Raw genomic sequence first — 24,887 nt, forward strand, 5'->3', positions numbered from 1 at the left:
AAAGTCTTTATCCATTTTCTTCCTGTACTGGAAAAGCAGGGATCAATGATACACAATTATAATTCTGGGCCTGTAGTTAAGAAGTCACTGAGTGAGAAAAGTTCTCAATGTGATCCATATTTAGTCCTAATTGTAGGACAAAGAGAAGATTTATCAGTTTTATTAATTTGGGACATGACTAATGATGTTTAGATATCAGCAGATAGAAGTTCTAGTGACTATTAATTAGCAGAACTATGGACTACATCCCTGTTTGAGGTTCAGTTTTATGGAGCGGTATAATACCTGGAAGGAGCACATCAGGGTTTCATCGACGCTCATCATGCCGCCGGCGTTGTCGAACTCTCCACAGTAGTTGGGAGCTGAGAACAGAGTCACCAGCTGCCGCTTGGCAAAGAACTCATAACCATCTTCTACCACCTGAGGGCAGCAGACACGAGGAAACACCACAGTGAAGAACTGATGAGGACTTCTGTCAGCACTTCATGCAAATCTGGAACGTTTAGATAAACTGTGGCTCTGTTTGACCACACCTGGTCGTGTTTCTAGGAAGCTTCTCGTGTTCTCTGTGTGTTCTAGTGGTTAGATGTAGACTGGATGTTCCTTGTACCTGGTGGGCTCTACAGATGAGGTCCAGGTCGTGGCGGTTCAGGAACTTGCTGACCACATCGGCTCCGAAGGTGAAGGAGACGCCGCGGTCGTTCTCCCCCCAGCCCTGGACATCCTTGTCGGGGTCGGACCACAGCAGGTCGCACAGGAGGCCTGGAGGTAAAGAAAACTCAACGTTGATCTCCTCTTACCACCATGGAGGAGTTTAAAAGCATCCAGACCAGAGGATGAAATCATCTCTCTGTGTCATGTTTACTGAAACACTAACGTATACATTCTCCTCATCAGAACACTTGGAGTCTCCCTCAAAGACCATAAGAGGATCTGAGAGCCGGCGGCTGTCAGGGTCTGAACGCCGGCTGCCTTATAAGGACAGGAACAGGCAGGTTTAAAGAAGAGGGGCAAAGAGTGCGACGGCTTCACTTCCCCGTTTCACTGTGACTTCCACAGGACTTCATGAGAAACATGAGCTTCTGAAATAAAGAGCTGGGTTGAGGTGAAAACCCAGTTTAAATGAAAGATTTTGAGAGTTAAGAGGACGGATGCTGACAGCTGGAAGCTCTTAATGGTTTTAACACCAGAAAATCCATCATTATCTGAGCTTACAGATCAACATGAGACTCAACAAAATGTTCATTCTAAGGTCTCACAAGTCTAAAAACGACTGATTTCCATTTACACTGAACAAAGTTTGGCTTGTTAGGTCTTCTGTTTATGTTGGCTAATAAAAGATTCCCTCTAAATTTGTTTTTGGGAGACAAACTTCACAGTCTATTAATGAAAATTTGCCACAAGTTTGTCTGAAGCAGTTAAGTGGATTTCCTTTGAAGAACTTTTCAATAAAAAACGTCCTTTTATCACGTCCGGTCGTTTCACTGCAGCCGAGGAGAGAAAACGGTCCAAGAAAGATTACAATAAAAGGACGCTGGGCTTGAATTATACCCGCTGGGTTTGACTAAATTATGCTGCTTAAGTGTATGTTTCAACGGCCGATATGAAGAGAGGCAAGCAAGGAAAAAAGCTGAGTCAAAAGGGCACCTTTAGCTTCAAAAACGGGTAAATCTCAGCCATATTTAACTTATTCCAATAGGCTGAAAATAAACTCAGTAAATGTAGGTGAATAATTTGTGTAGAGGTCATAAAATACACACGTGGACAAAATTGTTGGTACCCCTCAGTTAAAGAAGGAAAAACCCACAATTCTCACTGAAATCACTTGAAACTCACAAAAGTAACAATAAATAAAAATTTATTGAAAATTAAATAATCAAAAACAGCCATTACTTTTGAATTGTTGATTAACATAATTATTTAAAAAAACAAACTAATGAAACAGGCCTGGACAAAAATGATGGTACCTCTATAAAAGATTGAAAACTATTTGACCAGAGTGACATGATTAACTCAGGTGTGTCATTTAATTGACATCACAGGTGTTTCCAAACTCATAATCAGTCAGTCTGCCTATTTAAAGGGAGACAAGTAGTCACCCTGCTGTTTGGTGAAAAGGTGTGTACCACACTGAACATGGACAACAGAAAGCGAAGGAGAGAATTGTCCCAGGACATCCGAAAAAAAATGATAGACAAACATCTTAAAGGTAAAGGCTATAAGACCATCTCTAAACAGCTTGAAGTTCCTGTGACAACAGTGGCTCATATTATTCAGAAGTTCAAGACCCACGGGACAGTAGCCAACCTCCCTGGACGTGGCCGCAAGAGGAAAATTGATGACAAATTGAAGAGACGGATCGTTGGAATTGTATCCAAAGAGCCCAGAGCAACCTCCAAAGAAATTAAAGGTGAACTCCAAGGCCAAGGTACATCAGTGTCAGATCGCACCATTCGTCGTTGTTTGAGCCAAAGTGGACTTCATGGGAGACGACCAAGGAGGACACCACTGCTGAAAAAAACTCATAAAAAAGCCAGACTGGAATTTGCAAAAATGCATGTTGACAAGCCACAAAGCTTCTGGGAGAATGTCCTTTGGACAGATGAGACCAAACTGGAGCTTTTTGGTAAGGCACATCAACTCTATGTTCATAGACTCAAAAACCAAGCATACGAAGAAAAGAACACTGTCCCTACGGTGAAACATGGAGGAGGCTCAGTAATGTTTTGGGGCTGCTTTGCTGCATCTGGCACAGGGTGTCTTGAAAGTGTGCAAGGTACGATGAAATCTGAAGACTATCAAGGCATTCTGGAGAGAAATGTGCTGCCTAGTGTCAGAAAGCTTGGTCTCAGTCGCAGGTCATGGGTCTTCCAACAGGACAACGATCCAAAACACACAGCCAAAAACACCCAAGAATGGCTGAGAGAAAAGCGTTGGACTATTCTAAAGTGGCCTTCTATGAGCCCAGATCTGAATCCCATTGAACATATGTGGAAGGAGCTGAAACATGCCATTTGGAGAAGACACCCATCAAACCTGAGACAACTGGAGCTGTTTGCTCTTGAGGAGTGGGCCAAAATACCTGTTGACAGCTGCAGAACGCTCATTGACAAATACAGAAATCGTTTAATTGCAGTGATTGCCTCAAAAGGTTGTGCAACAAAATATGAAGTTATGGGTACCATCATTTTTGTCCAGCCCTGTTTCATTAGTTTGTTTTTTTAAATAATTATGTTAATCAACAATTCAAAAGTGACGGCTGATTTTGATTATTTAATTTTCAATAAATTTTTATTTATTGTTACTTTTGTGAGTTTCAAGTGATTTCAGTGAGAATTGTGGGTTTTTCCTTCTTTAACTGAGGGGTACCAACAATTTTGTCCACGTGTGTAACTGCTTAATACAGGGGAAAAAAACAAATTCGAACGGATTCCAGACTGTTTCTAACTTAGCCGCTAGCCATTAGCATAGCATTAGCCACGGTGAGAGAAGCTAATGCCCTGGTTTGTGGTTTCCGTTTCATGTTCAGAGAGAGGAGGCTACGTCAGAACTGAAGTAGCACATGTAATTTATAAATAATCAGCCAATAAAAACAGTGACAGATAAATGGTGAAATGATAAATACCGGCCTCAATAATTAATCTATCCTGGGTGTGTTATATTATTATATGCTAGATTCACTCTACTGGCGCTTTCATTTGTAAATAAAACGTTGCATGTCCTCATTAAGCCGGTTCTGTCTGTAAAATCTAAAAGTAGTAGCAGGATTTATTCTATTGCCAGGTTAAGAACAAGCAGCTGAAAGTTAATGTTCTACTTTTACGTTTCCAAACTACAGGAATGATTCCATCCAGAGTCCCCTGACATCTGCCCAGGTGTGCTGACCTACCTGTGTCGGGCACGTCTGTGGGTCTCATGATGCGTCTGATCTGCTCCATGGACTGCAGGTCAGGAGAGAGACCTGGAGAGACACAACAACAGTCTGTGGGTAAATCTCTTCAATCTCGTCCTCCGTGTCTGTGCAGGTATTAACTCATATCAGAAAATCCATAAACTGGCTCTGACCTACTTAGTTCGCACCAGACCTGTGAACTGAAATGATTGGCAGCTTAGGTCGTGAACTTTATCTGTCCGACTCTGGATTGTATCATGCTAGTGAGGAGAGGGAGCAAACTACCAGAAACCCAAAGATCAGCAGCGTTTCGATGCTAACGTACCTCCGTGACAGCAGAAGATCTTCTCGTCCACAATGGCGGCGATGGGCAGGCAGTTGAAGCAGTCGGTGAAAGTCTTCCAGAGCTTAATGTTGAATCTGCGTTTACCTGAAACACCAACGAAGCAGAATGTCAGCAGGCCTTATATGGATGCCTGAAAGGTTTTTACAAGATCGGACTTGAGTTTTAGGGATTTAAGACACATCTGGAGTAAAGTCTTCGACACCCAGCTGCTGATTATCACTTTAAATTTAATACGGAACTTCATCCAACGTCCATCCAACTATTAATGTGATGCAACTAAATGAAAAACAAAAAAGTCCCATCTCACTTTGTTCATTCATTCTTTTTTCATTTTCAAATATTCAGTGACCAAAGTAGTCATCCTGTCAGGAGACTTCCATTCATGGAGTCTGTTAGTTTCTTGATCTGTTGATGATCTACGTTTCCTGCAGCAGCAACCACAGCCTCCCAGATGCTGTTCAAAGAGCTGTATCATCTTCCTGCACCGGAAATCTCATTTTTAAGAAGAGCCCAAAGTCCTCTGTAGGGTTTGGATCGGATTATTCTGTCATCTTCAAGGTCTTTGCTAAACAGTGGAAGACTTGGATGCACGTGATTGAGCTTCGTCCTGCATAAAAATCATGGCCTTCTTCGATGATGTAGACTTTTTCCTTGCACCACTGCTTGAAGAAAGCATCTCCTAAAACCTGGCAGTAGGTTTGGGAGTTGATTTAAGTTCATCTTCAAGCCAAAAAGGTCCATCTGTGGAGCTCTGTGCCCATTGGTTGTCCATCCACCCGTCAAGAGCCACTCTCAATTCATCCGTCCATAAATCCTTCGAAAAATCTGTCTTCAGAAATCTCTTGGCCCAGTGTTGACATTTAAATTTTACTTCTGGACTCTTCAGGTAGGTTACATTTCTGGAGTATGGCAGCACTGGAGATTAATGAGTTCCTGGTAGCTTCACGTTTAATTCTTCTCCAGTCTCTAGCAGTTAATTTGCATCTTTTTTTCAGGTTTATACAGCTTGTAGTTAGGTGACAATAGGGTCAAATACATACTTTTATCTCCACTATATTTATCCATCTAATAAGTTATTTTTGAGGTTTTTAATCATTAGCAGCTTCACTAAAGAGACTCTAGCCTGCAAAACTTCTCTAATAAATAAATTTTCGTAGCTGTTTGAGTCTCAATAAAGTAAAATCCTTCAGCAAATAATCACAACCGCCCTCAACTAAACCTCTTAACTGCTAGCTAACAAGCTGCAATGACACATTTTTCTTGAGTTCCCTTCCTGAATAAAGACTGGTTATACTCTTAAGACTTTTCATCTATTAAGCAGCTATTTGAGGGCAGCTTTGATTCTATTCACCATATTTGCTGCCATTTAGTTCTGAAAAAAAGCACCACCTCCAATTGATAATAATCAACTTTAAGGATTCAAAAGTAGCACTTCACCCAAAACAGTCCGCCTGACTGCTCCTCTGTTGCAGCTTTTGTTCTGGTCGTATCTTTGTGTGCGAAGTCAACCAGATCCAACACAAAGGGCCTCAGTAGGGATGGGTGGCATTAAGTTTCAAACAGTACTGATAGCGCTTATCGACCAGGTATTTAACAGCAATGTTATCAGTTCTTTTTGTTAGATTTTAAGACGGAAAAAATTAAGAACAGAACTACCATTGCTGTATTTTCTCTCTTTGTTATGGCTCTTTCATTCAGGAAAAAAGCTGAATGTGGGACTTTTTCTTTGACGGTATTTTTACTGTTATCATTTCAGATTATATTTTTGAACACACCCACAGCTACAGAATCAGCCGACTAATGTTTACTCATCACCCAATATTAATATGATGCATTTTCCTCTGTGAGGGTTCCAGGCAGCGAGAATACACAACATACCTTTCAGAAACTATGAGTCAGGCAGTCAAATTGTGCATTTTTGTGATGGATTTTCACTGTATGTTTCAACAGATAGATGATGTTTTTGTCTTGCATACGAAAGTTTGTTGCGTTTGTGGCAGTGAGCATCGTCGGCATTGACTTTACTGCACTTTTGAATGTTTACTTCTCTCCGATATTGTCGCTAAGAGCAGCGCTAACTCCGGCCGTCGCATACAGGCTCAAAGAGAGACAGGAAATAGCTGAGGTAGCACTTGAAAACTTCGCAAGCAGAAGTTAGCTTAAAAACTTTAGCTTAGCAAGCTAACTAACAGCTAAATTAGTACTATCTATATCTACAATTGAAAAACTAACCTGAAAACCTAACAATTATTATCTAGCGTCAGAAGCTTGTCAGCAAGCTGAGCTAGTGTTAGCCTAAAAATGTTAGTTTAGCAAGCTAATATTGCTAGCAGCAGCCAGTAGCTAATTTTCTAGCTAGAAATTACTGTGACAGGCATTTATATAGCTTGAATTTCATTTTTTAATAATTTTGGTTTAACAATGCTGTTCTTGCACTCTCTAATTAAGTGAAACTAATTAATTAAGTGTTTTTTAGGTGACAGCTTGGATCTTTCCCACTCCAAAGACGGTAAAAAATTAGTATACAAAGTGAGGTTCGAGTCAGATACTTATGAAAACGCATCATAGAAGTGGTTAGACAAAAGATGGCATTCATGTACCAAGAACAGATAGGGTATATCAATCCTCCGGCCTTCAATAATTCAGCTCTGGAGCTTCTTAATGCCTGGTTTTGGTGCTGAGATAATCCCCTGACCTGAGCGAGAGTGAAAATGAAACACGACATGCTATCGAGATGCTCACACTCGTCGTAGAAGCCGTAGATGCGGTTGATGGAGGCACACTCGTGGTTGCCCCTGAGCAGGAAGAAGTTCTCGGGGTATTTGATCTTGTAGGCCAGCAGCAGGCAGATGGTCTCCAGTGACTGCTTCCCTCTGTCCACATAGTCTCCCAGGAACAGGTAGTTGGCCTCTGGAGGGAAGCCGCCGTACTCAAAGAGCCTCAGCAGGTCTGTGTACTGTCCGTGGATGTCGCCTGGGATGGAGGGCGGAGAAGAGTTTTACCGAATAAGTCTTTAAGCAGCTGTTTGCAACGTCTATGGATTACTTTGATTACAAAAGTTAAAAACAAGATGATTCTTAGTGAGGTTCTGCAGTCGCGAGGAGGATCTTTATTTCTAGGATAGGTGGTAATATCCTCTAACAGTGCAGTTAATGGAAAATATATGCATCATGTGTCAGTTTGACAAGCTAAACAAGGGCAGTACGGGTTCCTGACGGATGATGGTACTGACCACAGATTTTAAGCGGAGCCTCCAGCTCCAGGAGGATTGGCTGACTGAGGAAGATCTCCCGGGACTTGATGCAGAGGCCACGAACCTCCGCCTCCGTCATCTGGACGATCTTCCCTGGACGACATCCCCGCACTGGTGGTGGACAGAAAAGAGAAGTGAGGTTAAAGGACAACAGACAAACTGTTCTGTGATGCTCTTGCTTATTCTGGAGTGTGCTTCTTTCGGGGTTATGACTCTGTGGATCGTGGCGTTGCTGCTGTCAGGGTTGGTTTTTAAATGAACTTCAGGCTAAATACGGGAGGGAAAATTTAGTCAACAGACGGAGGATAGAAATAGCCTGTGTGGGTATTGTTGATGTTGTCGGGAGTGTTTTTGGAGACGTTTCCTGTTGTGTAACAGGGCGGAAAAGGCAAAGGAGGAGGAGTGGGGTCACAACAGTCAGGTGACAGGAGGCTCCATGAAGTAGAACCAAAGTCCTAAAAGTACAGAGGACTTGTATTAAAGTCAGCAGGTCAGTTTAGGGTAATAAAACGTAATGAATTAAGTGTGGAGGGTTTGAGATGGAGAACATTGGTTCAATTTGCTGAGTTGGTGTTGTACTGTTACCAAAACTACTCTTTTAAAGCGCCTTACTTCATTAATCCTGGCTTTAAGTAACAGAAATTCACCTAAAAGTGGCATATTTACTGTAAAGATCAGAAAATATACAATAGATGAGTGTGTAAACAGGACTAAAACTGTGAGCAGACTCTTGAATTCGGTGAAAAGACACAAAACAACCCATTCAAACGTCTTTTAGTTTAAATTTTCAACCTCACATGACAACTAAACAGGTTTTATATGAAGTCATTTATCCTCCTGATGAGGGAAAGATGGCTTAAAACTTTCAAGGAATGATAAACTGAAGCTTTAAACAAGTAGTCCATCCACTGTTTAGTCATTTTTTTTAAAGGAAAATTGGCAATTATTTGCTCTAAATTTACATATTGGTCAACTGTCTGCTCTATTAAACACTACCTGCAGTTCAGCTGAATAGGCTCTGAAATCAAAATATGAGTAATAAAAGCAATTCAACTTAAGTTGATGTACAACATTATAACTGCAGTACCACCTATTTAAATAGTGCTGCAGGACTTTATATTGCAGTAAAATGAGCTCACAGTGAGTAAAAATACAACAATAGCAAATAAATCTAACAGACTGCTAGGAGTTCAGAGGGTTAACGCCGACATATGCAAACCAACACTGCTGACCACCGCGTACACCTGTCTTTCTGATTTCAGTTTTCAACTTTCCCCCTCGGGATTTCCCTGTTTTGCTGCTGCTGCCCTAAGTAATGAGGATGAATAACGGCGCTACGGACACCTCCTCTTTCCGTCCTGCTCGGTAAACCGCAGAAGTGGGCCAGAGCTGACTAAGACCGCTGCTGACAGACGACACCACGGCAACACGGTGGAAATCTTAGCAGGCATTTAATAAGTAGATGTAACAGATGCGGTCAGAGGAATCCAGCAGCTACACGGCCATGAGAGTTCGCTTTAACAAGGTGAAGATCGGCCTACTTTGCACCAGAGATAGGCGGACTGTGCATTAGATTCCTGCAGATGAGTAGGGGTGGAACAAAAGATGGTCATCCTATGAGCATCGATACCCTGGTGCCAAAAATCTATACTTGCCAGATTGCCCTGCCAGCTGCCATTTCCCCAGCGTCACTACTTCATGACTCCACATGGTGGCGCTAATCACATGAATGAGGGCGACTTGAGCAGAAATGAATCGGCTGAAGAGGCCCAGGTACAATGACTGACATCAATGCTACTGTAAGAGATGCTCCATCCACATTTAAGTCCAAAGTGTGGACCCATTTCGGCTTTCACAACATTGAGGGAACAAGCAAGCTCGACAAAGACCATGCGACATGCAAGAACTTCCTTGTAAAAGTGAAGTACTAGGGCTGGACCATCGTTTTGGTGGTATCCGAACATTAATCCTGAGATTCGAATACTCTGATCTGGCCCCGACATCATGCTTCACTTCGCCCGTGTTAGTAAAAGCCGAAGACAGAGATATCATCCTAATGCTGTTAGACTCAGCGGTTAGAAGCAAGATCAAAGTTCTCAAAAATGCACTAACCCCGACCCCTCTGCGCTCGGCGAATATTCGGATATTCGCCATTAATTGGGCACGAATATCCGGAGCCCAGAAATTGCTGTTTAGGCCAGCGCTATAAAGTACCCAGACAACACCACAAACATGTAAACCCACCATCCTAAATTCCTTACCGATAAGCGGTGGGTCCGGCTAACGTTTCAATACAGTGTTTAAGGCAAAGTTTCGCTACTCGTCCTCGAGGGCCACCAGCATTATAACGTCCATTTGCAAGGACTTCTGCCCGTAAAGTGTGGTCGAAAATGGAGGACGACAACGGAGGGAGGTGTTCACTGTCGGAGTCCGACAGCATTAGCATTAGCATAGATATCTCCGTCTTTGCATTTTGTCTTCTGTTTACAAACACGGGCGAACTGAAGCATGATGTCAGAGTTGTTAGGTCCACGTGATACAGCTAGAAAACTGAACAATCAAAAGTAACGCTGATCCCAGAGGTCACTGCAGTCCACAAGACGGTGATATACCATTGCTTCATGATGGTAAAGCAGCTACTCAGTAGTGGCGACGACGGGTATTCTGAGTATTTGGATATCAAAATAAATATTTGGATATCAGCTCTACTTTTTACAGGAATTTACTATTTTTCAGTTACAGATATCGTGATGTATCGTTTTGTGATTGTCTTGCGATATAAGGCACTCTGATTTCCCCCCTACAGGCGAGTCCGTGCAACTCCTTCAGAACAGGATATAAACTACCTAGAGTGTGTTCAGCAGCAGCGGCATTGTGTGCACAGTTGCAACGTGACCCTGCTATTTCTGCCGTTGACACCTTTTGGCGAGGACGATAAACACTCCACCTGTCTCCCCCGACGATGCCAAACACAACCTGCAATCACACCTGCCCCACGCGAAAGGGCAAGAACAAGGCTATATTAAGACGGTCCCAAAGGTGGCATTTCCCAGGTAAGAGGGGAAAAACATCACAAGCCAGATTATGTGGAGGTTTTTGCTGAAGAAATTTCAGTTTTAGTCCTTCGAAGTTTGCAGTAGTGGGGTGTTTATTGACACTCCGTCATATCATAACAGAGCATGAGTCTAAGAAGGGAAGATGACCAAGAACATTTTATAGGGATGGCTAGAGAGTGGGTCAACGGGTAAGGAGGGGGTCGTATGTATGGTTGCTAATCAGTGACAGAGGGTAAGACAAAAGAACAATGAGTATTTGAATTAAGGGATCTGGCAAAGAAATAGCAGAAGTGTGACAACAAAAGGTAAGAGGTAGCAAAAGGTGTGCTATTTTCTTCATCATTTTCATGCTGCCACAATCGGCGGTCACAACACAAAGGCAGAGAGAGTGTGTGTGTCCGCTGAGATGTGTGTGTCGACTGTCGGGAGTGATTTCACACCCCTCCCTTCCACATCCGTGATGACGCGTTTACACGTCTGTGCTGGCTCAGCTGACGGACCGAGGCCTGATCTAGGACACACCACAGCGAGCGGCACCTTTCGCCTGGGAGGATCCCCTTTCATCGCACGGTAAAGTCGAGGCAAAGCTCACAAAAGCACTTCCATCTCCCCTTCCACTAAAACACACACTCACTCCCACGGCGTGATCCGGTGACCTTGTCTTCAGATCGTACCACTACAAGGTTGTGGGGAGGTATCCCAGCATCCTTCAGTGTGTCGCCACCGCACTGCAGCCTCACCAGTGGAGAGAGGAAGGGAGAGAATGGAGAGGTGGCGCCCACATCTGATCACTATGGCAACCCAGCAAGACCAATTTTTCCCAGCCTGCAAGGTGTTTGGTGAGCGAGCGGCTGCTATATCTCAGAGCTGATTTGGAGATGAAGTGGCACCTCCATCTGCATACTAACACCTGGGTCCATATATAACTGAGGGACTTTGAAGTCTGTAGCATATGTCTTGCATACATTTTTATTTAAACTAAAAAAACCTAATGTTTTTATGTTTATTATGATCATGTCTTTACAAATTCCATCATTATTTATTGTGGAAACAATCACTTATTAATAAAAGAAATGACCGAATATCACTAAAATGTCAACTAAATAACCGTCCAAATTTAATAACAACCACTTTCTAATGGGATAAACAATAATAAAGTTAGCTTATTTAAAACTTGTCCTGTCATTTTGTGTCTTGATTTTGTTGTTTTGTCTCATTTTTGTGTCAATTTTGTTGTTTCGCATCTCGGTTTTGTCATTTTGTGTCTTCATTTTGTCTTTTTGGGTCGGTTTTGTTGTTTTCTGTCTCAATTTTGTCCTTTTGTGTCTCATTTTTTTCATTTTCTGTCTCGATTGTGTTGTTTTCTGACTTGATTTTGTTGTTTGGTGTCTCTTTTTTTGACATTTTGCCTGTGATTTTGTCATTTCATTTGTCTTGTGGTCATTTTGTGCCCCATTGTGGCCATTTTCAGTGTGTTTATGGTCATTTTTGGTGCTTTGTGTGTCATTTAGCAAATATCAGTTTTACTCAATCTCTAAAAATGCCGTGTGGTGTTTGGTTATAGGTGGCCATGTTGATTTTAGGCCTGAAAACAGCAAAAATGTCAACTATGATACAAAAAGTCCCACAATTATATACTGACCCGCGTGCTGCATCCAATGGAAACCCAACAAGAGACGTGCACAAGCCTAAAATACAGAGCATCCACTACATATAAACGATCCATACTTCTATTAAGAATGAATCTAAGAGGTCAGAATATAACACACAGACATGATGCATGCTGATAACTTTGTGTTTCCTCACACGCCTCACCCAGAAACATTCTGTCCTGACGACTGCTCACAAACACGTGCAACAGGAGTGGCACTAACTAAATGTTTTTGTTGTGCTGTGGATGAATCAGGTGTAAATGAGCAACCATTTGTCTGGCTCACTGATGCCAAACTCCACCGGTTTCACCCGTCAGGGTGTGTGGAGTTCTACACAGATGCTGGAAACAGCTGTTTAATGTCTGCTGTGAGGGAGCTGTGAATAAACCTAGCACAATGTCACAACGATGAGATTAGAGAGAGCGCAACTTTACAAAAGAGAAAGTTAAAAACCGAGGTCATGGAGTTCCAGTAATGAGAGAGTTGCTGTCATGCTGCATTATGCAAGTGAAGCATCGAGTTTATAGACTCAAGTTAGGGTCAGGAAGATTCTGTGACGCTCATAGATACAGTCAAACTCAGTCATATTCGGAGACGGGCCGAATATTCAGATCCGTTCGTGTGGTTCGTGCGGCGGCGCGGCAACGGAGACGGCCCGAATAGTCGGATCCGTTTGTCTGGTCTCCCTGGTCCACATTTTGCCCTCGTTTAGTCTTTAGTTAAACTGAAAAATTCCCAAACACTGGTCTTCAGCATCTTGTCTTGTGTTTATGCAATGAAATGAAGCATGACTTCAGAGTCGGCAGCCACCTGGCCATTCGGGTGGTGTTTACAAACACGAATCAGTTAGGGGAGGGCCAATATTCGGATACCAAAATTAATATCCGGATAGTGCCGTAGCGAACGAATATTCGGATATTCGGGTCCAGCCCTAGTAAACACTGCTTGCAGTTCAGCCAAAAAGTCTCAGTACTTTCATTGGCTGTTGATTATCCTGAGGAGCTCAAACTTCTTATTTTCTTTTTCTTTTTTTACAGAATCTGGTGAAAATCTGATTTGGTTTGGGCTCTCATTGGAACAGCTCGTCACAGGTGAGTAGTTCAAGGACTGATTCTTACAGTTTCAGGCTCTAACAAATGATTCTTTAAAGATAAAATGCCTTTTAAACCTGCTAATTAATTTTAAAAATGGTAAAATAAAACTGTGCCTGTATTAAAAAAAAGAAGTGCTGCTGTAAACACCAAACACAAAACTACTAATGAGTACTTATTTTGAGCCTTTTTTTCCACATGAATCTGAGTGGATGGTGGTCAACACACATCTCCTCTCCTGCATATACACAAGTTTTATTTTACTTTTTTATTAGTATTTGTTTCCTCAAATGCACTCGGACACAAACTACAGACCTTCAAAGTATTTGTTAACATCTCCTTACAAACCCAAAATCTTCAAAATCGATTGTAATTCGAGCCCATATCTGTGTTTCTGCAGCATTTTTAACCCATACTAAGGACACACATTTAGCATATCTGTCCTCTGCTGCAAAAGCTTTGACCACTCCTTAAATTTCTCTGGTGATAAATCACTGGAAAAGCCTTTTATTAGCTGCAGCAAGACTGAACAAATCACCAGCATCTACATGTCCCTGTCTGCATACATCATAGCAAAAAGAAAATCGTAGCTGCCGGGTCTTGGCAGGACTCTGGTTTGTATTTTGTATTACAGTTTAAATCTATGGTACTAATTCAAGTCAGGAACAGCAGCTCTACAGCACCAAGTCTGACACTAAACCTCAGTGGGAAAGCAAAGACACCACGACATCAGAACAGATATGAAGCTGAACCGCACCAGGATCTGGCTGCTGCTAATTTCCCACCGTAGTACGTCAGTTTTTGTGTAAATGTGTTGAAGAGTTAACCCTGGTGTCATCCTGCGGGTCAAACTGACCTGTTTCCAAGTTTGAAAATGTGGAGAAAATAAAGTGAGACTTCTGATGTCCACATTGTCAACATTTTTGGGAAGTTTTTGAACAATTTTTTGGGGAAAAAAAGAAATGCTAACCAAAAAGAAAGTTTCTTTAATATGTTCTTAAAGAAAATATTAGAAGTTTTACTGATATATATGTAATCATTTTGGATATTTTAAGGATTTTTAAAAAAAGTTTTTGGAAATATTTACAAGAATTTTCTTGCCAAATTGGGGGATTTTGTAAAATAAAACTTTTAAGGGAAACCTTTAAGGAATTACTGGAGTTTTCTTCCTGAAGGTTCTGCAAACTTTCAGAAATGTGGGGATTTTTTTTGCTGAATTTTTGGATTTTTTTCAGACAAGGAAAAAATATTTTTTGTTGCCTGTAAATGAGGACAAAGATGAGCGGTCACTGTGAACATATTTGCTAGAAAAATGAAACAGTGAAACAACCAAAATGTAAATTTTTGTTTAAAGTTTTAGCAACAACTTGTGTTGAACCAATTTGTCTACTCATGTATGAACATTTTGCTCATTTTTATATATTTTCAAGCAAAAATCCTGAGGTTATCAGTGTGGTTTCGGCTTTTTTTTAACCGAAAAAAATGTGTTTTGGACAAAAAAAAGTCTTGCTTCCTATTTAGCTAGCATTAGCATTCTCTACTGAGAGGTGAAATTAAGCTGATTATTTCAGCATCTGCTCAGTAACCTTTGCTACCTTTGCCTGATCTTTCGAGGCACAAATTAAAACACTCCGCTGCCTGGCACCTTTCAGCTTTAATTCAGAAGAATCTGGGAGGATCTTGGGTGAAGCCCAACCCGCCATTGTGCCACAAGTTGAACCACGCCTCAAAGACGTTACGACACACAACATGACGGGCTGCGTGAGTATGCAGTCAAACGATGACAGATGAGCTGCTAGACGAAACCGATGTATAGAAGAGAAGAGTCTGTTTGATGCAAACACACCAAACTTTCTGCAGAGTCACAAAGAGGTCAAGAGCTTAATGTTTGTGGATTGTTGCTCAAAATTGTGAGTAGTCTGACATTAACCCTCCTGTTGTCTTCATTTACGGGCACCAAAAAATACTGTTTCCTTGACTGAAAAAAATCACCCAAAAAATTGGCAAAAAAATTCCCCAAATTTCTGAAAATTCGCCTACCTTAAGGAAGAAAGTTCCAATAATTCCTTAAAAGTTTACCTTAAAAGTTTAGAAAAGAAAATTGTTGTAAATATTTTCAAAAAATGAGTAAAAATCTCCACCGGCGGGGCGGCAGTGGCGGAGACGGCCCAAATATTAGCATCCGTTCGTCTGGTCTTCCGGGTCCAAATTTTGCCTTCGTTTTGTCTTCAGTTAAAGAATTCCCAAACGGCGGAGGTCTTCAGCATCTTGTCTTGTGTTTATGCAACGAAGTGAAGCGTGACGTCAGAGTTGGCAGCAACCCGGCCATTCGGGTGGTGGTAAAAAAAACACGAATGGAGGAGCCGAGATGAGCCGAACAAGACGGGATGAGGCGAAGGGAAGAGGCGAGTTCCGAATATTCATATTTTCGTCTGGGGGGGAGGAGGGGGTGATCACATCGACATCTGTGTATATGTTTATGTGATCACACGACGGGATGAGCCGGACGGAAGGCGAAGGGAAGACAGTAACGCTGCATATTCTTTCCGCCCGGTAACGTCCGACTGGGGGGTGGGGGTGGGGGGGAGCGCGAATATTCGGATACCAATAACAAACATTTTCAATATTTCTTTTTTTTTCCCACCAAAAATGTTCAAAAATTTAGCAAAAATGTTGAAAATGTGGACATCAGAAGATTCACTGCAAAAATATTTAATCTTTTCTACATTTTACAACTTTTCAATTTGACCTGCAGGACAACATGAGGGTTAAGTCATCATTTTCTCTGTTTTCCTGGTGGCAAACTACTCTCTAAGGGGTCAAAGAGGTCACCTGTTTCCATTCGTATAAAAGAGGGTTCACTTGAACAGAGCCAAACACAGAGACAGATAAAGATAAGTCGATTACACACAGTTTGCCTCTGGAAGACATTTCCATATATGGGCTCTCCTGTAGGGAGGAAGGAGGAAGTAGTCGGTCAAGACCGAGAGCTGGAACCCTCAGACGCTGTTGTGTGATGGAAGAGAGGCCTCTCCATGAGTTCATAACAACGTAATGGCTGTCAGCTGCAGCGGCAAAGAGCTGCGTAAGCCACATCAACAAGAAAACACACACTGATGTCAGCTTAAAAACAGGCCTGACCCCTATCAGTCAATTATTCAGCTGCTGTGCTGTTAGCGTCAGCCTCTGCTTTAAATGACATTTGTTGCACTTACAATGCACGTCTTGTTGAGGCTGCTGTTGTCATTACTGCTGCTTTACTGGTCGTTTTGTCTTTGCTGTGTGTCCTCCTGTAGGACAAGTTTCATCTAGTTTTTATCCTAATGTTCTGATTGGAAATGTAGACGGTCTTCGTGCTGCAACAGGGCTGGCGTTTTCTGACACTATTGTTTTAAAATGCCAATATGTATCCATTTCAATCAGAAAATAATAGATTTGATGATGTCAGCTTTTGGAGATGTAAACATGTTTTTCTACCAAATCTTTTTTGTGGTGTCAGATATGTATCTCGTAACTGACTTTGGTTGCATGTAAGTCGCTTTGATCACATCATGCGTCCATCTGGTTAAAAAATAATGGGAAAAAAATGGAAAAAAAAAAATCTTTCCTTCAGCAAAAGTTTGGTCAAGTTATACAGAACCTCACGCAATTTAAAATGTTGAAAATTTCAGTTTGGCAAACAGTGGATTGAATCATTTTTGGTTGGTTTTGGCAAAAAATGGCTACCCTGTGAAGCTGTTAACTAGCGGTGGGATAAAATATCGATACAGCGATATATCGTCGTCCTATGAGTATCGATACGCTGCCATCAAATATCTGTACTTGACAGGTTCCCATGCTAGCTGCCATTTCCCCAGCGTCACTACTTAATGACTCAACACGGTGGCATTAATAACATGAATGTCTCGTACCGCATCGTGAGCTACCCTGTGATTTACACCCCTTCTGTTAACACAGCTGACGGGACTGCATCGAAAACATGAAAGCTGCTTTTTGGAAATCCAAAACAACAAGATGACATGGTCATCAATATCCCCCGCCACATGTGATGTCTATGAGTCTATATCCAAAATAGTGATCAAGGGCCATAACTCTGTTAAATATTGTCACACAGGTCTCATTTTCGAACGTGATCAAGGTGTCCATGGTGTGAAGCTACACACTAAATTTCGTACTCCGAGCTGTAATAGTTTCCAAGAAAAGCTGTCCCCTTCATGTCGGACGGACGGACGGACGGACGGAAACACGGACGGAGGCCAAACCTATATCCCCCTTTTCCACTTCATGGAGGCGGGGGATAATAAACCAAGAGATGCTGCGACGCTCTACACCGACAGGAACTGTGAAGTCTGTCACCATCAACACCTTTCAACATTCACAGCATCACCTTTTCCCATCGTTTATATACAAATATCGATTCCTGCAGCTTTAATTTTTCTACCAAGAAACAGCAGCTTCAGCAAAATGGTGTTTTTTTTTCATTTTGTCTGGTTACCATGGAAAAACTTTTAGAGGAACTTCTAATGGGTCAGGCAGACCCATGAATTCTAAGCAGGTATGAGTGTGCATGTTTTAGTCACCGCTGCACCAATAAAGATGCCCCGTCAGACCTTTTTTAGCAATCCGCCTCCGTTCTCTCCAGCTGGAGTGAAGCCAGCAGCTCCCCTCCACTCCCCCGTCTCACCCTCTCCCACGCAGGCCGATGGAAAACACTGACCCCTCAGTGAGCAAGAAACACAAAGCGACTCTGGCGTGGAGAGCTAGAGCGGCTCTTAAGGCAGAAATCCCGACTGCGGTGGCATTTCTGTGCTGGCTTTGCGTTTTCAGAGAACGTTTTGTTCGACTCCGAGTGCCACGAGTGAAAGGCGTCTTTGTGGGGTGGAAGAAAGGATGAAACCGAGAGGAGGGAAACAAACAGGAGGCTGCAGACGAAGAAAGTGGGAAGAGATGGAGAGAAAACGAGAGGAAAACAGGAGTGGAGCTGGAGACTCGGCGGGCGGGGGAGCGAACAGAAGGGAGGGTTTATTGGAGAGCCTGGCCGGGCAGCTGAAAAGCCTGGGTGAGCTCTCTGTGCCACGTTTGGTGCCAGGGGGTGAACGCTCCCCGCCACACAGGCTCCACCATTGTTGTTTCCATAACAGAGTGCCACGCCAGCAGCCTGAGCTCCACGCAGGCCTCCACCGCCGACCAAAACAAGCGACGCAAGCCCACGTTAAAACGCATTTAGTAAGAGCAGAACAAACTTTATGAACTTTCTAACAAACTTGCAGCACGTGAGCGAAAAAAAAAGTCGATAAATCCAGACAGTTTAGAGTCTGAGTCATCCTCACACACCACCAATTAAAATGACAAAACCTCTGGGATGCTCTTTAACTTAAAGCAAGACTGTATAACTTTAGATAGAAGGAGGAACACGAGCTAACTCGCATGAAAAGGTGAATTTATGAGCAGTAAAATGCAGGGGTTTTATAGCTGCAACCTTATTTGGTGTGGAGTGACCAGCGGCTTATAACGGACACCTTTCTGTATATAAAAGGACTTTATCATGTGCGCTGCTTTTAGACGACATCATCGTCATCCAATGAAAGCCGCTCATGACTAGGGTTATGTCAGGTCACTTTAAGAACCAGCTGATTCTAGTCAAAGTGATAAAAACTCTTCAAACAGTTTAGTTCAGGAGCCACATTCAGCCCAGAATAACCTATAAAAAATAACTCCAAATGTTTCCTTTGTTTTAGTGCAAAAAAGACAATTCTGAAAATATTCACATTCAATTAACTATCTTTTCACAAAACATTAAGAACAAACTGATATTTGTTAAGAAAAAAAAGTTAAATTTCAACAAAATTCTGCCTCAGTTTATTATTTACTCATTACAACTTCCAGACAAAGGAACAAGGCCTTTAGTCACAGTTATCTGGAACTACATTATATAGTATTTTACTTTAAAAAATGACAAGACAAAATATTACAAAAATGAGACACAAACGACAAGAAAGAGACGAACAATTATGCAAAAAAAGCTACAAAGTGACAAAAAATAGACAACACAAGTGAGACAAAAAAGCACAGAATGACAAAGGACATGAGACAATGAATAAAGTGAAACGCAAAATGACAAAAGTAACAAAAACAACAGAAGCGAGACAAAAAGGAAAACAGAAAACGACAATAACCAGAAAGAAAGCGACAAAAACACGACAAAAAACAACAAAAACAAGCCAAAATATGACAAAAATGAGACACAAAATGACAGAAGAACAATGAACAACATGATCAAAACAGCTTGTCATGGTCTAGAAATTATTTTGAATTTCTAGTTTTGCAAATTTACAGTTAATGACTTCTCTGTAATTTTTACACTTTGAGGGCCGGTTTTGGCCCGTTGTTTGTTGAGAATCCCTTCTTGTTGGAGATCAGCTTAACAGCACACAAAATAAAAACCAAAGCGAAATATTTAGACTTATTTTTACCGAGCATTACTTCCATCTATGTGTAGGCATTACATTCTGATTATATTTATACCAAAGTTGACTATAGAGCTTGAGTTTAGTGTCTGAAATCTATAAAAAATGTTCTCCTGCTGTACTGAAATCACACTCCAAGTGTGCAGACTCAGAGATGATTTCATTTCAGGAAGTAAACAGAGCCTAAACCTGTTCTTTAGAGATTTTACATTCCCTTACTGGGTTACCACTTGGCTGCCAGTTTTGCCCGTAAACCAAAATGACATAAAAACATCAACTTTCCGTCCCTAACTGCCTCCTCAGTGGCTGCTGCATGGGGCCGTGGTGCTGATTGGACCACATAAGCCCACCTGGAGCTGGCAGAGCAGACAGAAGGTCTGTTGTGGCTGAAGCCTGGCCGGGCGTGGGCTTAGCATGTTGGAGAAGCAGCGGCCTGTTTCTGGACTGGAGTGCAGGGCTAGTAAAAAACTAATGAGGAGGAGAGGGAGGAGGACACAAACTAACAGAAAAACACAAGGAAACTGTACACAAACATGCAGGGAAGCAAAGAAGCCTTGCTGCTGCAGAAATCTGAAGGGTTTCTGTGGAAAAATGCGCCGTCAGCTCAGATTGAGTGGAACCGACCGCAGTGATTTTTACTGTGAAATCTGAAACGAGCTGCAGAGAGTGAAAGTAAAACAGCAGACGCTGATTGATTTCCTACAGTGCCATGCAGTCCTGTGTAATGTGGCACTTATTGCCCATTTATTTTTTTCCAGGGGTGTCCAACATGAGGCCCGCAGGCCCAAAGCGGTCCTCCAGAGGGTCCAATCCGGCCCTCAAAGTGTAAAACTTACAGAGAAGTCATTAACTGCAGATTGTACATTTTTAAAACTATAAATTCAAAACAATTTCTAGACCTTAACAAGTAAAATATTATACTGCTCATTGTTCTTTTGTCATTTTGTGCATCATTTTGTAATCGTTTTTTTTGTCTGATTTTTGTCGTCTGTCTCGTGTTTTTGTTTCCCGTTTTCGCCATTTTGTGTTTCCTTTTTGTCTTATTTTATTCATTTTGTGCCCTGCTTCATTCATTGTATTCTGCATTCTTTTTGTCGTTTTGTTTCTCGCTTTTCTCATTTTTGATTTTGTGTATGTAATTTGTCTTGTTTCTGTCATTTCTCCATTTTTTTGTCGCTTTGTGTCTCATTTTTGTAATTTTTTGTCTTGTTTTTTGTCTGATTTTTGACGTTTGTCTCATGTGTTTGCCGTTTTGTGTTTCTTTTTTGCATCATTTGTGTTTTTTTGCCATTTTGTCTTGCTTTATTCGTCGTTTTGTGCATTTTTTGTCATTTTGTTTCTCGCTTTTGTCATTTTTGATCTCCTTTGTTTCGTTTGTGTGATTTGTTTGTCTCATTTCTGTTTGTCCATTTTTTGTCGCTTTGTAACTTTTTTGTCTCCGTTTTATTTTGTGTTTTTTGTCTTGTCTTTGTCATCCTGTGTCTCATTTTTGTCAGATATTTTATGTGATTGATGAATTGAGGCATAATCTTGGCCCCTGAACTACACCCTCTGTCAAAAGTTTTAGGACGCTTTCTCATTCATTTGAATGAGAAAGCGTCCTAAAACTTTTGACAGGGGGTGTAAACTATGTGCCACAAAATCCTGCGATACCAAATTAAATTTAAAAATCCACTTTACATTTTTCCAACATGCAAGCAGTCTCTTATGCAACACAATAATGCACTTAATCCCATCATATGTATTACTGCGCTATATAAAGAAATGTTGGACAGACTTTCTATCGCTGACAGGAATGAAGTTCACGTGTTCATCGGGGACACTTTAAACTCCGACCGCATGATATCAGAGTTCAGTCAGACGCACACAGACATCAAAATGCCGTTTTAATGCATGCAGACAAACGGCTTTGGTAAGTAAGCCGTGCACCGTTGTGCTGCTTACCTTTCAGCTGTGAGTCACGCGTCGCAGGGCAGCAAACGACAAGTCAGTGTATTCACAGTGACAAATGAAACCAGAGAGGCTGGAAAGCTGCACGCTCAGGCCACCGAGGAGGCTGCAGTGACTGTAAACCATGTTGTCAGTCGATCAGGTTTAGCCTGTCGACGAGACGACGCCTGTCAGCTCCTCCACCAAACTACTGCTGAAGGACACGTGCACTGCATGTGTGTCCTGAACTAAGGTGGATACTTTTAGTTGTACATTTCATAGGGCTGGCCCGAATATTGGTTTCTAGCCTCCGAATATTCGGGCCCTATTAAAGACGAATATCCGGATATTCGTTCCGCCCCGTAACGTCCGACCGGGGTGGGGTGGGGGGTTTCACGCGGCGGAGACGGCCCGAATAGTCGGATTCGTTGGTCTGGTCTCCCGGGTCCACATTTTGCCCTCGTTTAGTCTTTAGTTAAACTGAAGAATTCCCAAACACCGGTCTTCAGCATCTTGTCTTGTGTTTTTGCAACGAAGTGAAGCGTGACGTCAGAGTCGGCAGCCACCCGGCCATTCGGATGGTGTTTACAAACACGAATGGAGGAGCCGTGATGAGCCGAAGAACACGGCGGAATGAGCCGAAAGGGCCGAAGGCGCAGGGAAGAGACGAGCTCCGAATATTTTTGTCTGGGAGGAGGAGGGGGTGATCACATCGACATATGTGTATATGTTATAGACATACAGCCACGGCCATAAGTTTGGACACAAGTACCATGACGCTTGGAAATCTTAGAAAATACCACAAAATTGTCACTTACAATATACTTATGTTCTGTAATAGACATCAAAACAGACATAAGTCATGCTGTGTCCAAACTTATGGCCATGGCTGTATATTGTCAGTGACAATTTTGTGGTATTTTCTAAGATTCACAAGCGTCATGGTACTTGTGTCCAAACTTATAGCCATGGCTGTATGTGTATATGTTTATGTGATCACAGGATGAGATGAGCTGATGTGGGCAGAAGGCGGAGGGAAGACAGTAACGCTGCACATTCTTTCCGTCAGGTGACGTCTGACGGCGGGGTGGGGCGAATATTCGGATACCAAATTAATATCAGGATAGTGCTGTAGCGAACGAATATTCGGATATTCGGGTCCAGATCTAACATTTCATGTGCAACAAACTTTTTTACAACTGGTTTTCGCATTTTTATCCACAAATACTGGTCTTAGATGAGGAGAAAGAGTGATGCCAGTTGCTCACTTTCTTAATGGAAAAAAAAATTAGTCAGTTTTGGTTTATTATCAATCCTTCAGAGGGGGAAAAAAATCTGAGATACTGTACTCACTACCCTTTGATGCAAAAACATGGGTCAAAAGATACCTATATTCTATTGAATATGGTGAAAACATACCCATACTCCATCGATTATGGTAAAAAATTGTGAAAATATCTGATTTCAATTGGATTAACTTCTGGTAATCAGACGGTAGAACTGGGCACCTGTAGGGTTTTTTTGTAATTCTGTATAAATGTGCCACAATTAGGAGTACCATACTAATCAAAAAAAATTTTTTCAGGGCTGATATCGATGCCGATTATTAGAAATCAAAAACTTTACTGAAATGTGTTTAAAAAAATGTTGTAGCTATGTTCAAGTCAAAGAGAACCATTCAAACATTTGGCGTTGATCGGCTCATGATGGAACCAATCCGATAAAGCTGTGGGCGGGACATTGAGAGATAAAGGAAGCTGTATCAGAACAAAAGTAGCACATTTTGAAATTGGTTTATTTTATTAATAATAGCTCTGAAACAAGTAAAAAGTCATGAAATTTAACTCCAAATGTTCTGAACGTTTGCATGAAGCTGGACGTCCAAATTAGCACTGAGTGGGGGGAAGGAAAAACGCCCCACGACAGGCGTTTTTATTGCCCCGTATCATCCCTGTCAGATAATATATGGGCCACTTTCACCTACAGGTAATCTTATAACCTATCAAGCAGCTTAAATTTCCTCGCCATGATTCTATTTTAAGACATTTTCCATCGACCCCAGCTGTGCTACTGTGGAAGACTTAGAATGCAAAGAAAGCAAAGCAAGAAGTCATGTAGTAGATGATCTTAAATGCATATCAGATGAAACTGTCTTTTTTGAGACATAGGTGCATCGTCCAATCACAGTTTAGGGGCGGGGCTTAAGCAAACCATCCTGCTTTTACAATAATGTATGACTAATAATAACCTAATGATATAATAACAGTGCCAACATTTTTCTGCATTGACTAGTTTTACCTTTAAAGCCATTGTAGATTTTCTGGATGACATTTTCATTCTTTTACAGTGTGGTTTTACTCAAGTTTTGCTCCAACACTGCTCATCTCTTTCCAGCAAAGCAATAAAAACATTTAGGAATTCTACAAATTAACCCTGCGGGTCAAACTGACCTGTTTTAGAGTTTAAAAATGTGGGAAAAAATATACATTTTCACAGTGAAAACCTCCACATTTTCAACTTTTTGGGAAAATTTTTGAACATTGCTTGGTGGGGAAAAAAATAAATATTTTTAAAAAAATGTTTCTTTAAGAATATTCGGGGAAAAAAACAACCAAAATCCAAAAAATGTTGTTTCCTTGTCTGAAAAAAATCCAAAAATTCTGAAAAAAATCCCCCAAATTTTTGAAAATTTGCTAAGCCTTCAGGAAAAATTCCAATTATTCCTTAAAGTTTTACTTAAAAAATCCCCCAAATATGGCAAAGAAAATTTTTGTAAATATTTTCAAAAAATGAGTAAAAATCTTCCAAAAAACCCTGAAAATATCTAAAGTGATTACATATATATCAGTAAAACTTCTAATATTTTCTTTAAGAACATTCACATAAAAATCAACCAAAATCCAGCGAAATTCGCTGGATTTTGGTTGATTTTTATGTGAATGTTCTTAAGAAATATTTTCAACGTTTCTTTTTTTTGCACCAAAAAATGTTCACAGATTTCCCAAAAAGGTTGAAAATGTGGACATCAGAAGTTTCTCTGTGAAAATAAATATATTTTTTTCACATTTTCAAACTTTAAAACCAGCAGGACGACACGAGGGTCAACTTAACTTTTAATTTCCAATTTTAACCGTCAATATTCTTCCTTCATTTTAAAACTTCCCAGTTCCTTTGCTGTTATGAGTGCTTATCTATCTAATT

At 41.3% G+C, this 24,887-nt stretch overlaps 1 protein-coding gene across 1 annotated transcript in view; it reads right to left on the reverse strand.

Moving 5' to 3' along the window:
* Positions 1 to 24,887, reverse strand: part of LOC110962016 (serine/threonine-protein phosphatase PP1-beta catalytic subunit) — a 30,169-nt gene that overhangs the window by 1,090 nt on the left and 4,192 nt on the right. The window contains exons 2-7 of the mRNA XM_022209858.2: positions 7,471 to 7,602; positions 6,981 to 7,211; positions 4,218 to 4,322; positions 3,890 to 3,961; positions 611 to 762; positions 286 to 420 (exon numbers count right to left, since the gene is read on the reverse strand). Of these exons, the coding sequence (XP_022065550.1) occupies positions 286 to 420; positions 611 to 762; positions 3,890 to 3,961; positions 4,218 to 4,322; positions 6,981 to 7,211; positions 7,471 to 7,602 (827 nt within the window). The remainder of the gene's footprint in view (positions 1 to 285; positions 421 to 610; positions 763 to 3,889; positions 3,962 to 4,217; positions 4,323 to 6,980; positions 7,212 to 7,470; positions 7,603 to 24,887) is intronic.

This window comes from Acanthochromis polyacanthus, chromosome 23 (genome assembly GCF_021347895.1).
Source record: "Acanthochromis polyacanthus isolate Apoly-LR-REF ecotype Palm Island chromosome 23, KAUST_Apoly_ChrSc, whole genome shotgun sequence".
Lineage (NCBI taxonomy): Eukaryota > Metazoa > Chordata > Actinopteri > Pomacentridae > Acanthochromis > Acanthochromis polyacanthus.